General features: G+C 34.5%; 2 protein-coding genes across 2 annotated transcripts; both read left to right on the forward strand.

The window, feature by feature from the left end:
• Nucleotides 1-5,205: 5,205 nt before the first annotated feature.
• Nucleotides 5,206-6,455, forward strand: LOC105329473 (26S proteasome non-ATPase regulatory subunit 14). Its single transcript, XM_011430746.4, has one exon. It carries the CDS (start codon nucleotides 5,280-5,282, stop codon nucleotides 6,213-6,215), a length of 936 nt encoding a protein of 311 aa, XP_011429048.1. The 5' UTR covers nucleotides 5,206-5,279; the 3' UTR covers nucleotides 6,216-6,455.
• Nucleotides 6,456-8,422: 1,967 nt separating this feature from the next.
• On the forward strand, nucleotides 8,423-13,824 carry LOC105329474 (bifunctional arginine demethylase and lysyl-hydroxylase PSR). Its single transcript, XM_011430747.4, has 4 exons — nucleotides 8,423-9,355; nucleotides 10,205-10,340; nucleotides 12,047-12,176; nucleotides 13,713-13,824. Exons 1-4 carry the CDS (start codon nucleotides 8,646-8,648, stop codon nucleotides 13,796-13,798), a joined length of 1,062 nt encoding a protein of 353 aa, XP_011429049.3. The 5' UTR covers nucleotides 8,423-8,645; the 3' UTR covers nucleotides 13,799-13,824.
• Nucleotides 13,825-14,171: the final 347 nt, after the last annotated feature.

The following is a 14,171-nucleotide window of genomic DNA, read 5'->3' on the forward strand; positions in this document are numbered from 1 at the left end:
GTTGTATTGGTCAATCAAATGTAACTTTCTTTTGTTGATAATAGTATTTATGAAGATATTGAATTAGTTTAAATTGTTTTTTACATTTCATTTTGTCTAAGAAATGGTAATTCTCTACATTTCATTTGTTGTGAACAACTATAAGACTCGAGCTTTGTTTACAAAACAATCAATTCTTACCTCTGTATCTCGCTTGTAATTTGACTTTAACATTCAATATTTTGGTCAATTATTTAAAATGCACCAGTAAACCATTTTATACATAAAATATGAAAATAAAATTTTTGATCTAAAATCGTGTCCAAGTCCCTTTAAGACGAAACAAGAAGCATAGATGGTCTTCAAATACAGTCTTGAGATTGAATACAATTAATCAATCAATAATTTTGCAAAATACACCCACTTGGTTCAAAACAAGACAATTGAAATTTTAAAACCACTCAGTAGATTATAATAAAGATTAACAACGGTTGTGAATGCTGACTCATTTCAAGTTACCCTTTGTATTCTATGGAATAGAATTTTTTTCCAAATTCGGGTCTCGTAAAGCACGACATATTAAAATTGTGATTACATATAAAGATAATAAATATACAAACATGCAGTAGGGTCGTTTTGTACTATAATAACATAATGCCATCATATTATGTAGTTATGTATGAATACAATATTCGAAAGTGATTTACTCCTATTGATACACCGAAGGCGAAGTGGAACTTTTATTTCTTAACTGTAGTGATAGTTTCATGGTGCTTGGATGGGGGTAGGATACCAATGTTAAGTTGAGGTACCCAACGCCGTTTCTGTTTCAGCAAGTCGTCAGTTTTTCATTTCATTACAGGTGTCGTAAAATGATCAACTTTCCATTACTACAATCACCACAGGTATAAAAGCCAGCTAGAATCGTGATGCGGACCATCAGACTCAATATCCGTGTCTGCATATTTATTCTCAACTTGCCGTCATTTGGCCTAAAGTCTTCGGGTGATGGAGGGAAAAGGTTCATCAGTTAAGCATTAAGAGTTGCCGTTTGGGTTGTCACATGCAAAAATCATGTTACATCCACTCGTGTAATGACGCAAACAAGATCTGTAGCCGGGGCATATATCAAAGGGAGCTAGCTCGGCAGTTAATGCAAATTTAAGACATTTTCCGTTTGGCGCAATAAATAATATGTTTAGCAATTAGTTTGCATAATTACAATGTGCTTGGCAATAATTTTTATCGCTTGGTGGAAACCATAGATTTCGAAAGAGATTTATTGAGCTTTGATTCCAGGTCCCATTGACGCACCCTTTCGTTATCTCATGGAAATGAGAAAACACTAAAAAAGCCTAATGCCATAGAGATAACAAAAAACTCTAATCACTCAATGACATGTCGACCAAGGCTTTTTTTCATGGCACGAAACATTCTATTTTTCACTAACCATCCTATTATTTTCTCCGTGGATTCGTTTCGATATTGAATCCTTTTCTTTCCCTTTTTGACGACTTCCCAGGGAGCATAGTGGTGTCATTGCTAGAGGGCATGTTTCCTGTTCCTCTTTTCTTGATTAACCATTAATTTCTGCTTTATTCTATATTAGCTATCTTCGACGTTTTTAAGTAAAAATGGCCGAAAAGAATTCATCGAATGACAATTTATGATGAGACTATAATGTATAAATCACAAGACAGAGGGTCGTATATATATAGATTAATGCAGTATTTCTGAGGAACATTTTGATGATTTACACTATCTTTGCCATAACCTGTATATAGCAGTTGACACGTTGCTATGAAAAATAAATGTACATATACGAGAATACAGTTCAGTGTAATACAAGCGTTAATAGTTCCCTATATTTTCTGCAAAAAGATCGCAATAAAATATGTATCAAATAACCGCACAAAAACCATCGCAGTATTTTGTTTTTTGTATGCATCAAATCATTATTAGTATTTGGTATCTGGGACTTTTAATTACTTTTTTATACTACTACTACATGAGCATGAACATTAGTAAACTAACTGTGTTTTGTTCTTTGAACGTTCCTTGCAATGTGACCTTTGCAAGGTTACCAGCACCTTTGGTGTAATTGTCGAAATATGTCATCAGCACTGATCATAGCAGCGGGCATTTCCATGGTAATCAGTTCAAGTTAATTGTTTTTATGTTAGTATGTTTAATGTATGAGGATAAGTTTTAGAATGTTGTTATTGTTTACTTTGTTCCGACAAATTACAGAAAGAAATGTCCATAAACAAACTCTCTCTCTCTCTCTCTCTCTCAGTTAATATCATCACTTCAATTCATGATTTTGAGTTTAAAAGCACTTTATTAAAACCGAATTGATTAGGGTATTCTCATAGAATTAAAAAAACACACTACACGACCCCCTAATTCATAAAAGAAATCATAGAGATTTGATTTTTACTGCAAAATGAAAACATTTCCACTGTTTTATTACATTTCGTTTCATCGAAAAACATTTCAATATTATTTTACCAAATGATGCCTACATGAGTTGTTTATATATCTTCCCTGACAAATTGTTATATCAAATTAAGAGTGCATGCACATATTAATTAAAGGACATGATCATTGGTTTGTTTCTGTTTGGTTGATATAATAACATCCCTGCTACTAATAATAATTATAATAATAATACTAATAATCTCCTTTAATTATTCATTAACTATTAGAGTGTTTTCAAACTGATCCTGAATCCGAATTTTATAAGTGCGTACATGTATGTTGATTCTTTTCCATGAACCCTTAATTTATGTATGGATTGTTATTTAAAATGGAAGTAATAACTTTTTACAATAAATTCAAGCAATGAATCTTTCAGGAAACCTTCGATAAATCAATAATAAATGCTATCAAAAATGATCAAATTGAAGCGGTTGCATAAATTTTAATAATATTAATTTTTAGTATTACACAATATTACTTCAAGTTTGCAGCTTTTTACAGTTAAATTGGATGATCGATTACTAAGATGTATTTAAAAAAGTTGGCTTAACATGTATCTAAATCCACCGTGCGGGGTATCATACACGTACGTAGTACCCCCCCCCCCCCCATTCCCATTTTCTCACAGCAAACATTTTTACGAAAGATGAATAGGGCAGATTAAAAATATTTTTATCTCGTAATAACGAGAAAAGATCTCGTTATTACTAGTTAATTATCGCGTAATTATGAGAAAAGATCTCGTTATTCTGAGAAAAGATCTCGTAATTACGAGTTAATTATCTCGTAATAACGAGTTAATTATCTCGTAATTACGAGTTAATTATCTCGTAATAACGAGAAAAGATCTCATTATTACGAGAAATGATCTCGTTATATATTTCGTTATTACGAGTTAACTGTCTCATTATTACGAGAAAAGATCTCGTTATTACTAGATAAAGATTTATTTAAAATGGTGCGTTTTTGAAAAGACCTCCTAGTCGACTGCATCCCCCTTTCAGTCTATCTTTTTCTTTCTAGAAACGTTTATTTAATTTGGATTAATTTTTAAATAACAATGATCATTATCCATTAATTTCTATATAAAATGATCGGATTTGACATTTTATGTTATATGAATAAGTGGAAAGAGTTTTCAACTTTTATATTATAATCCCACTCTGAAGTAAATACCAGGTAGTCCAATAGTCATAAAAACACAATTCTATTAGTTACAGATGACTTTAATGACTATATAGTTTCAATCATGGATAAACAGGATTTACCCGAATTGGGTTTTATATGTTCATACACAACTTACATATATATTGAAAATAATTGATTTTGTATATTAACATTTTTGAGTCTGAAAACAAATTACATGCATCCTTTTTATTAAAGGGGCATGGAAACGATTTTGGTCAAATTCTATTTTTATTTTTTTATTATTACAATGCTTTAGAAATGCTTTTCTAATGATCAAATAAAATTTGAGAGTCATTCGTACAGTTATAATAAAGATACAGGGCTCACAATTCTTTGTCATGTAAACAAGGCTCGTGCCCTGTTTTTGTTTACATAGGTTCAATATACCAGTAAAAATCTTTTTCCAGCTTATTTGTCAATCTTTTTATTTATTTTAAGCATAGATAAACAGTTCCTAAAGTTTAACACATTTGTTTTAGGTTTAAAATAGAAATTTTACTTCAATGTTCAAAATGTAAACAAAGGGTTTGTTTACATAGCAAAGAATTTCAAGCTCTGTAACTCGCATTAAACTCAACAAATGATACTCAAATTTCGGTTGCATATTAAAAATGCCTTTCTGAAGCATTTTAAATATTAAAATCGAAAAAGAATTTTTGACCAAAATCGTGACCATGTCCCTTTAACAAACAGTTCAATGAATTTATTAATCAACCTGCTTTGCTACTTCTTTTAAAATTTCAAACGCTTGCTTATGCTAAGGATTTGTATAATAATAAGTATTTCAGTTCATACACTAAAAATACATAAAAGGGAATAGAAAAATGAAATGCACCATTTTAAATAGATCTTATCTCGTAATAAAGAGATGATTAACTCGAAATAATGAGATCTTTTCTCGTAATAACGAGATAATTAACTCGTAATAAGTTAACGAGATCTTTACTCGTAATAACGAGATAACTAACTCGTTATTACGAGATCTTTTCTCGTTATTACGAGATAATTATCTCGTAATAACGAGATCTTTTCTCGTAATTATTACTTAATTAACTCGTAATAACGAAATCTTTTCTCGGATAATGAGATCTTCTCTCGTAATTACGAGAAAAGTAACTCATAATAACGAGATTTTTTCTAAATCTCGTTATAATGAGATCTTTTTTCGTAATAACAAAATAATTAACTCGTAAAATCGAGATCTTTTGTCGTAATCAATATTACGAAATAAAAATATTTTTTTCTGTGGCCCTATTTGTCTTTCGCACATTTCCCCTAAATTTACAAATAAAAATAAAATGAAGACGTATATACCAGAGACATAATTATATATACGCCCCTGTTATCGCTATTATTACGCTACTCCTCTCCCAACCCCCACCAACGCCACCGCGGATTAAGACTTTCATGATTTTGATAAGTTGTCTTTTTTCCATGTCAAGATTTTTTGGATGAGCTCAAAACAGACGCTACGTACGTGCCTATCTATATCCCGTTAACACTCCGACATAATGTTTTTTTCCGGAATTCTTTTTTGTGTCCACCGCTCCTCTACTATTATTGTCATTAAAATAATTCCGGTGTTGAATGACTCGGGGAAAATTCCTTTGTCGTTTTGAAAAATCATCAAAATGGATAGATTGTTACGTTTAAGTGGTGGAATGCCAGGTTTAGGCCAGGGTGCCCCACCAACAGACGCACCAACAGTTGACACAGCAGAACAAGTCTACATTTCATCACTCGCTCTGTTAAAGATGCTTAAACATGGCCGAGCCGGTGTGCCTATGGAAGTGATGGGACTGATGTTGGGTGAATTTGTTGATGATTATACTGTCCGAGTGATTGACGTGTTTGCTATGCCTCAGTCAGGAACAGGAGTAAGTGTCGAAGCTGTGGATCCAGTATTTCAAGCAAAGATGTTGGATATGTTGAAGCAGACTGGCAGACCAGAAATGGTGGTGGGTTGGTACCATTCTCACCCTGGCTTTGGTTGTTGGCTCTCAGGGGTGGATATCAACACACAGCAAAGTTTTGAGGCGTTGTCAGAGAGAGCTGTTGCAGTTGTCGTTGACCCGATCCAGAGTGTCAAAGGAAAGGTTGTCATTGATGCTTTCCGCCTCATTAACCCGAATATGATGGTACTTGGTCAGGAACCGAGACAAACAACGTCAAATCTTGGGCATCTGCAAAAACCGTCAATACAGGCACTGATCCATGGATTAAACAGGCATTATTATTCCATTGCTATTAATTACAGAAAGAATGAACTGGAACAAAAGATGCTCCTGAATCTCCATAAGAAGAGCTGGGTGGATGGGCTGACTTTGGATGATTATAATACACATTGCACTAACAATGAAAATACAGTGAAAGAAATGCTAGAACTTGCTAAGAACTACCACAAGGCATTAGAAGAGGAGGAAACCATGACCAAGGAACAGTTAGCTATAAAAAATGTTGGGAAAATGGACCCAAAACGTCATCTTGAGGAACATGTGGATGTACTAATGACCACAAACATTGTTCAATGCCTGGGTGCAATGCTGCACACTGTTGTTTTCAAGTGATTCATTATGAGCCATATAGATGTACAGTACAATATGAACTTTTGATTCACTGATTGAAAATGGGAAATGTGAGACTTAGAATTAATGGTACATTTTGATTGTGCTGTATGTTATTTCTTGTAACATCATAACATTTCTTCTTGTTGTGATATGTACATTTAATTTCATATTTTCTGAAGTCATCACAATTTGGTTGTGTTATGGCTTTTGTAATGTAAAATAAAAAAATTTAGATGTTGATTTGATTATTTCACCTTTATGAATATATATTGTTCTTAATAAGAAATGATTAGAAACCTTTATTGTTTAGGTGGGTACATGCATGATTTTCAAAACTATTGTGATCCTTGACACAAATTTCTTAAATGCCCCATTTTACATTGCTTTCAAAATTGGCAATAATTTTTATAATAGCAATATTTCTTTATAATTATACGTATTAGCCAAAATGATGAAAAAGGCATGTAGCAGTTGGGGCAAAACTTTGACAACCCCGCTTCCAAAAAAATCCATAAAAATGACGACAATTGTCAAATTTTCAAAATCCAAATCCGTATGTGTAAAGTCGGGGGGGGGGGGGGGGGGGGGGGGGGGTTATAGCTCGTAGTAGTTAAAATTCTATTATTATGTTAATATCCTCTATAATTATAACTCCCCCCCCCCCCCCCCCCCAAAAAAAAAGGGGGTGGGGTCTTTTAACATTCTCTCTCTCTCTCTCTCTCTCTCTCTCTCTCTCTCTCTCTCGTCTACTTCCACTTTTGAAACATCCACGTGAATAAAGTTAGATATGTTGGTGATCACATTTTTATCAATTACTTTTCTGACAGGGTATATGAATTTCCATTCACTACAAATATTTCAATTTTCGACTACGTGCAATTTTTTGTAAAAGAAATATTTCTCCTTTTTTTCATTTTAAATGCACCTATAATGTACATCGTGGTTATAATAATATATTGTAAGGTTTTCCTACCATGTGTACTCGAGAACCGTAATGCTTTGAGAACGTTAACCTTGAAACCGGCTTGTAAGGTAATCCTTACCGTGTATCGACCCTTAGAGGCCGGGTACACTATCCTCCCAGAGTAGTTTATCAATTGTCCCTTAACATTTTGCTCCCCCACCCGCCAAACTAAAATACAGTCATGTAGATAAATAAACAAAAACAAATAGGGTGTTATATACTCCTTATTTTTGGATACCAGTGTACCAAGTTTTATGTTTATCCTGAAATGGCTCAAGATTACGATATCTGCGAACAATACCTGGTCTGCCGACCAAGAGGTGCAAAAGAATACACATGTATGCCACCGAGTGTATGATTATGGCACGGCAAAATTGTGAGGAAAGTGTTTAATTAGTGTTTACTACGCATGTATTAACATGCATTAGAGTGGAAATTCCTAGTTTCAAGACTCTGCGTCAAAATAATTTGTAACACTTGACACTGAAATATGCTTTTGGTTTAATAGATCATTTTCTGGATCCGTATCCTTAAAGTAGCTATCCCCTGTACACAACATTACGCCGGATCAGGTGTAAACGTGCAGGCACGTAGCATCAGGGGGGGCCAGGGGGGGCCTGGCCCCCCCCACTTTTTCTAGCAGCAACAAATTTTTTAAAATTTACATGTAGAAAAATGGATTATAATGGAGTTGGCCCCCCCACTTTTTTGGAAGTTAGTAAAAAATTGAAATGAAAGTAAGGAAATGAGTAGTGAAATTGAAGTTACCGCCCCCCCCCCCCCCCCCCCCCCCCCCCACGGATTAGGAATTTCATGATTTTGAGGAAAAAAAATTTTGGTAGGGAAGAATTTTTTTTGGAAGCATAGTTGAGTCTACCCCCCCCCCCCCCCCCCCCCCCCCCCCACGGATTAGGATTTTGAAGATTTTTGGAAACTTGAAATTTCCCTTATTATTTTTTTTTTTGGCTTGTCAAGATTTTTTGGATGGGTCTGGCCCCCCCACTTTCAAAAACGATGCTACGTGCCTGACGTGTGCTTCTTTCGTGTTTTTAAATACCAGGAACACAAACCCATTCAATTCTCTATTGATCCATAACCGAGTACTAAGAATTCTATTTAATCTATTGCCACATATATACATGTACATAGCGGCTAGAAAACAGGTCGTGTGAAGTTGTCCACGGTGGAACTCTTTATCGTCTCGAGAGGTTGGTGACGACACAGTGAGAGGTCAAGGGTGAGAGAATTTATAAGTTCCTTGTAGCCGATATAGTTTATATAAACACATGTTAGTGAATGGCGAAATACCCACTGATCACAACATTTACTCGACACAGGTGAACGACTTTGGACTTCTAGCGCTGTGACGGTGTATGATTAAAAATTTATGACAAGTGTTAAAAGTTATTTATAAGGAGGCGTACGTGTAGAGTCTCAGTGCCATACCTGGAGCGAGAGAAGGAAAGATGAGAAACAGGAAGGAAAATAACGGTGATTCGGATGGACAGAAAGTTAATAACAACGACACCAGCAATGAATGCCGGGAAAAGTTCTATTCAAAATTGTGTGAATTAAAAGAACGGGCTCTGAAAACGGGACTCGAAAAAGACTTCGTTGCCCATGTATTTAGGGCTCGTGGAAATCTAAAATTCCAACCTCAGGAACAAATATCATGGCCAAAAACCATAGCAATGTCCTTGACCGTTTCATTCCTTGTAATGGCAGGGGTCGTGACCTTTGCTGGGGTTATCATAAAGGTTACCGGGTGGGATGAGGAAATATATGCCTCCTTTCGCGAGTCACATTGCCTTCTAGATAATGGGGGATTTACGATAGAAATCGCCAGGCCTCTGACGAACTGTGATTGTTGTAGAAATCTAAAAGAGTTTCCCATTGAAAGGAATATCTCCGCGGACGATTTTGTGAGGAAATACGCATACACCGCGGTGCCTGTTCTTATTAAAGATGCTACTCAAAACTGGACAGCAATGAGAAACTTCAGTTTTGATTTTTTCAAAAATTTGTACACAACTACGAAAGACGCTTTGACAGTAATCGAGGAAGAATGCCAGTTTTTCCCTTACAAAACAGAGTTTGAGACCCTGGCCGATGTATTCAATATGTCGGCTGAAAGGGCCAATTTTACCCCAGGGGAAAAACCCTGGTATGTCGGGTGGTAAGTGCTTTTTTTCCAAAATAATTACACTGAATTAAATTATCAGATAATTTCCACATGTTTTTGCATCCCCCGTCTACGAATCGTATCATTTTTAATCATTTTTCAATGAACGGCTTTCAAACAATGGATGAATTAGATTGAAACCCAAAATACAAATTCCCTGATGATGTCATGTCAAAATGACTTTCTCAACGTTAAATTTTATTTGTGTATTTGTTTTTAGGAATTTTTGTTAGTTTATAAAATTAATAAATTTGAAATTCAGCTTCACTGTAATTTGATCCTGGTATGATATTATAGATATTTCTTTGCTACAAATTAAATAGTGAAGGTAAAAGTAGACAGACACCTGTTACAGTTTAGTGTGAACAGTTACTGTGTTTGACACGTAATAGTCAACAGATGCAGAAATGTCACGTATAATTCTCAAATTTTCAACACAATCAATGATCGAATAAAAAACTCGAAATAAAAATTTCATCAACAGAAATAAAACGTCATGCAATTATTACAGTACAAAGACACCTTTACAGTTGTAACAACATAAACCTTGAAAATATGAAGATGTTTTGGTGTTTTCAAGTTATTTTGCGTGTCTACAATACGCCCACTCTAAACCCCTGAATACCACCAACTGTGTTCATAACTCCATAAACGCAGTTACTTCAACCGGCGTTATCATGATTATGAGCTGGCATGATTATAGTAGAACATGATGTGCACCATGAAAAATGCAGCAGGTCATTTGCATTTCACAACACCATACCAGAAACATGTTATGAATAAATAAATCCTTTAGGACCATATTCCCAATAGTGATAATATAAATAAGTCCCGTCTTTTCAGGAGTAACTGCCACTCGGATGTGGCGACCGTCCTCAGACAGCACTATAACCGGCCCTACTTCCTTCCTGTGGACTCCGAATCAAGTCAGGTGGACTGGATCTTCATGGGCGGACCTGGACTGGGGGCATTCGTTCACGTAAGTGTGCGGCATACACCAACAAAACAGACTTATACTGTGTCTTTTATATATGTTTTAATGTTACTTTAATTTTTTTAAAGCGAATTTGCACATTTACAAACAACATGAAGTTGAAAATCACACTTTAAGCAGATTATATATAATGTGAGACTGTAAAGTACTTTCGAGTGGGTGAATTGAATGTGTGATCAGCAGATGTGCTATTTTTTATGTCAATGTTATGTCTTTATACCAATGGTCCATCAACATCTCAAAAACCGTTGATTTTTTTTTTCACAATTTGAAAAATAAGGCACTCCATAAAACCTTTGCTCAGAAATAGATTTGCGGTCTATAGGGAAGAATAGCATGTATTTAACGAGGTCGTTATTTAATCTACCTTTCTTCACCAAGTCTAATGGATTCGCTCGATGCTCGTAGAGCTCTGCGGATTCTCAAATGACTTTTAATATTTATCTTATAAAAGAGAAGTAGCCACGCAAGCTTTCGGCAAAATGGTGATAAAGCACTAACTATTGCCGTTAGGTTTCATTCAAACGCAGAAGTTTTTTTCCCCATGCAGCCCTACTCTGAGGAATGGATTGAATTAACAAGTAAATGGGAGAATTCGATAATTCGGACGTGTGGAACGATTTTTCCCGTTAATGATATCCACAAATGGCTGATTTTCTTTTCGATCTCGCAAATAATGGAGCTCATTGAGGATTTTTCTCCAGAAAATTTCATTCATATCATTTTAGTGCATTTTAGAGGAACTTATTTTAAGTGTGTTAAATTCATGTTACAGAATTATCGTAGTGGGTTTTTTCTGTAAATATAGAACTTTTGTATGCCTGACATTGGAAAATTTCTATGTATATGATCTAAATACTGCAGTTACTTACAGTGTACCTATAAATTAGAACACACGTATTCTACTTTTGAATGAAAAGAAAAGAAATACGTTATTCGCCACTGTAGATAAAGATTGAACAAAACATGGCTGGGTATGGCATGGTAATGAAATAATTTTGACAGGGGGTCCATATCTTCCTGTAATATAAAATGTATTATTACAAAAATTAGAGTCGATCTTCTTTTGACTTTGGAGTTTTCGATTATTGCTGATTTTTAAAGAAAAAAATATAAAGAAAATCTCATACTCTTCATGTGAGCAATGCAACCCACGGGCCAAATCCTTTTCGCTCATTAGAGGAAATTTACGCCCACCCACAGACAAAGAGTGTTCTTTAATGAAGAACCAATGTTCCAGGAAGTGACGCAATTAAACTCCACGATAACTTCCTGTTGAAGGTGATGGAAACCGTCCAATCAAACCTTTTCACCAGGAAGTAAGGGGATTATATCGAGCATTCGGATATCACGAATGCGCCGCTCAATTTGATGATTTACGTGACTAGTTACTTGTATTCCAATGTGCATAAATATTGGCATAATTTACGCAATATTTGAGCTGTTTTAGTTTTACAAGAGCTGGGAGCACCTGTTCCGCCATTATATTGATGTGTGAAGTAGAAAACAATAAACATAAATCTCAGTTTAACAAACTGTTGAGCTCTTTACAACACATTTAGTCATAACTATATCGCAGAGAGTCAAATCGAGTTCATCACGATATAGCCTATCAATATTTGCTTTTGAAATTATGATTGATTATAATTTTTATTCTCATCATTGTTATTCTTATATATAATATTTTACAGCTTGACTACGTCCAGCGACCGTCATGGCAAGCACAGATATTAGGACAGAAAACCTGGACTCTGATTCCAACCCCCGAGTGTGAGCACGTGTGTACGGCGCTAAACGTCACCGTCAGTAAAGGAGATATCAGTGAGTATCGATATCTGGAAGACGGATATCTTATTGGTATCTACTTCTAATATGTATAAAAGCCTTTAAGTTAGCATGCACTTCAAATATGAAAATATATATGATTAGGAAGATATCGTGTGGGGGTTGTCGGTAAGTATCGATATCTGAAAGAGAGATATCTAGTTGACATCTACCTAAGATATAAAAAATCTTAAAGTTAATATTATATACTTATGATGATATGATGCACTTCAAATATGACGAAATGATGCATATTTATTACGTATCCGTATTGCATATCAGTGTGTGTTCATATAAAAGGGGCTGGGTCGATATCATGGACTCCATAAACTACAACCACAGGTCCTGTCTTCTTTAAATGTTACTTTGCTTCAGCAATCACAGTTAATGTCTTGGTAGATTAAAAATCCAACGAATGATTATTATATTATACGTATTCTTATAGCATCAGTCAAGACCCACATTACAGAAGGAGTATTAGTATAATACTCAAGTACATCGGACCATGAAATATCATTAGTTACCTTATCACATTAATAAGTTATCGGTATCAATGACTCGATTTGTACATATTTTTTAAAGAAGTAGCAATTTTGTTCTTAATTTTTACTTCATGCGAAAAAAGGGAATGACTGTATATAATTAGGCATATAACACATATAGTCTGTGAGAGTAATATTATCTTGAACAAATTTTAAATACTGTATGTTGGCGTACAATAAAATACAGTACTATGTTGAAATTATTTGGCAAGAATTTGGTTGTAAAGTAATCAAAGTACATACATGTCATTTTAGAGGTTTAACTTCATCAAAGATTTGTTAATGAGATATGTTATATACGCCATGCATACTCTGCCAATTAAATCAATACATCTACAAAAGGACACAGAACTCAAGTGTCACAGTACACATACAGTCCGCATTATTCGTCCTTTTTATTTCCCGTCTGATATCGTATTGCATTACCCAGATACAAGTCAGATAAGCCCCGACAAGAACGGAAGTCTTTTCTTGTAAACACTTGAAATCACGCAAGACAACGCACAGCCATAATCCCACCGCGTACTTACAACACTTATTAGTATGTACAGTGTATATATACAATGTACAGGCTAGTACATTTTGAAGCGTATTATGATCAGGATCTATGTAATACATTTTCAGAAAGCTGTATTCTCCTTTTATTTACACTAGATCTTGACCTAAAAAATGAAAAACCATTCATTTTTTCTATGATTCTTGCTATTGTGTCCTTGAAAAGATAAACAGATATTATGTACTAACCAAACTTATGGAACAATATTCAAAAGACTGTGATATTTATTTATTCAAACACGTTTTCACAGATTTTATCTGAATCGGAAACACGACTTTCCTACGGCAAGATCACGCTGAATTATGACATTGTTATATAATTTACATGCAAAAAAATTTGAGTTACACACTTAGGCCCAATTAGTTGTATTATGCCATGTTCTTTTCACATAGTACTTATAATTTCTAGGAGATAATTTGTTGGGGTTTTTTTCAGTTGTATTAGACACGAACCAATGGTACCACGCCACTTATATCCATCCTGGAGAAATAAGCATCACTATTGGATCCGAGTACGACTAATTAAATAAAATGTTATCTCCAGAAAACCTTTCTTAATTTTGGTTTTTTGAGAGAGAGAGAGAGAGAGAGAGAGAGAGAGACTTACAAACTAACAAGGTATGAATTTGTCATACACGTCATTCTCACGATTAATGGAAAGTACGTCCGTTTTCAAAAAATATTCAGGGTTTTCTTAAATCATTATTCAACTTTGCTGAAATTATCATTATATAGAAAGAACAACAAAACCAGCAGTAGCCCTAATTAATTCATATAGCCCTAATTAATTCCTATTTCCCGTTTTTTATTTTGAATAATAAAAGGATATTTATCTATGAAACTACTGCATACATCATCAAAATCTATTTACTAGAATATTTTTACCTATGCACTG

Source organism: Magallana gigas, chromosome 7 (genome assembly GCF_963853765.1).
Source record: "Magallana gigas chromosome 7, xbMagGiga1.1, whole genome shotgun sequence".
Lineage (NCBI taxonomy): Eukaryota > Metazoa > Mollusca > Bivalvia > Ostreida > Ostreidae > Magallana > Magallana gigas.

Excerpts from the sequence above, each read along its gene's own strand:
- LOC105329474 (XM_011430747.4), top strand. The coding sequence starts at position 8,646 with ATGAGAAACAGGAAGGAAAATAACGGTGATTCGGATGGACAGAAAGTT. Across the intron at positions 9,356-10,204 it reads AAACCCTGGTATGTCGGGTG|GAGTAACTGCCACTCGGATG; the intron begins GTAAGTGCTTTT and ends CCGTCTTTTCAG. Across the intron at positions 12,177-13,712 it reads CGTCAGTAAAGGAGATATCA|TTGTATTAGACACGAACCAA; the intron begins GTGAGTATCGAT and ends GGTTTTTTTCAG.
- LOC105329473 (XM_011430746.4), top strand. The coding sequence starts at position 5,280 with ATGGATAGATTGTTACGTTTAAGTGGTGGAATGCCAGGTTTAGGCCAG.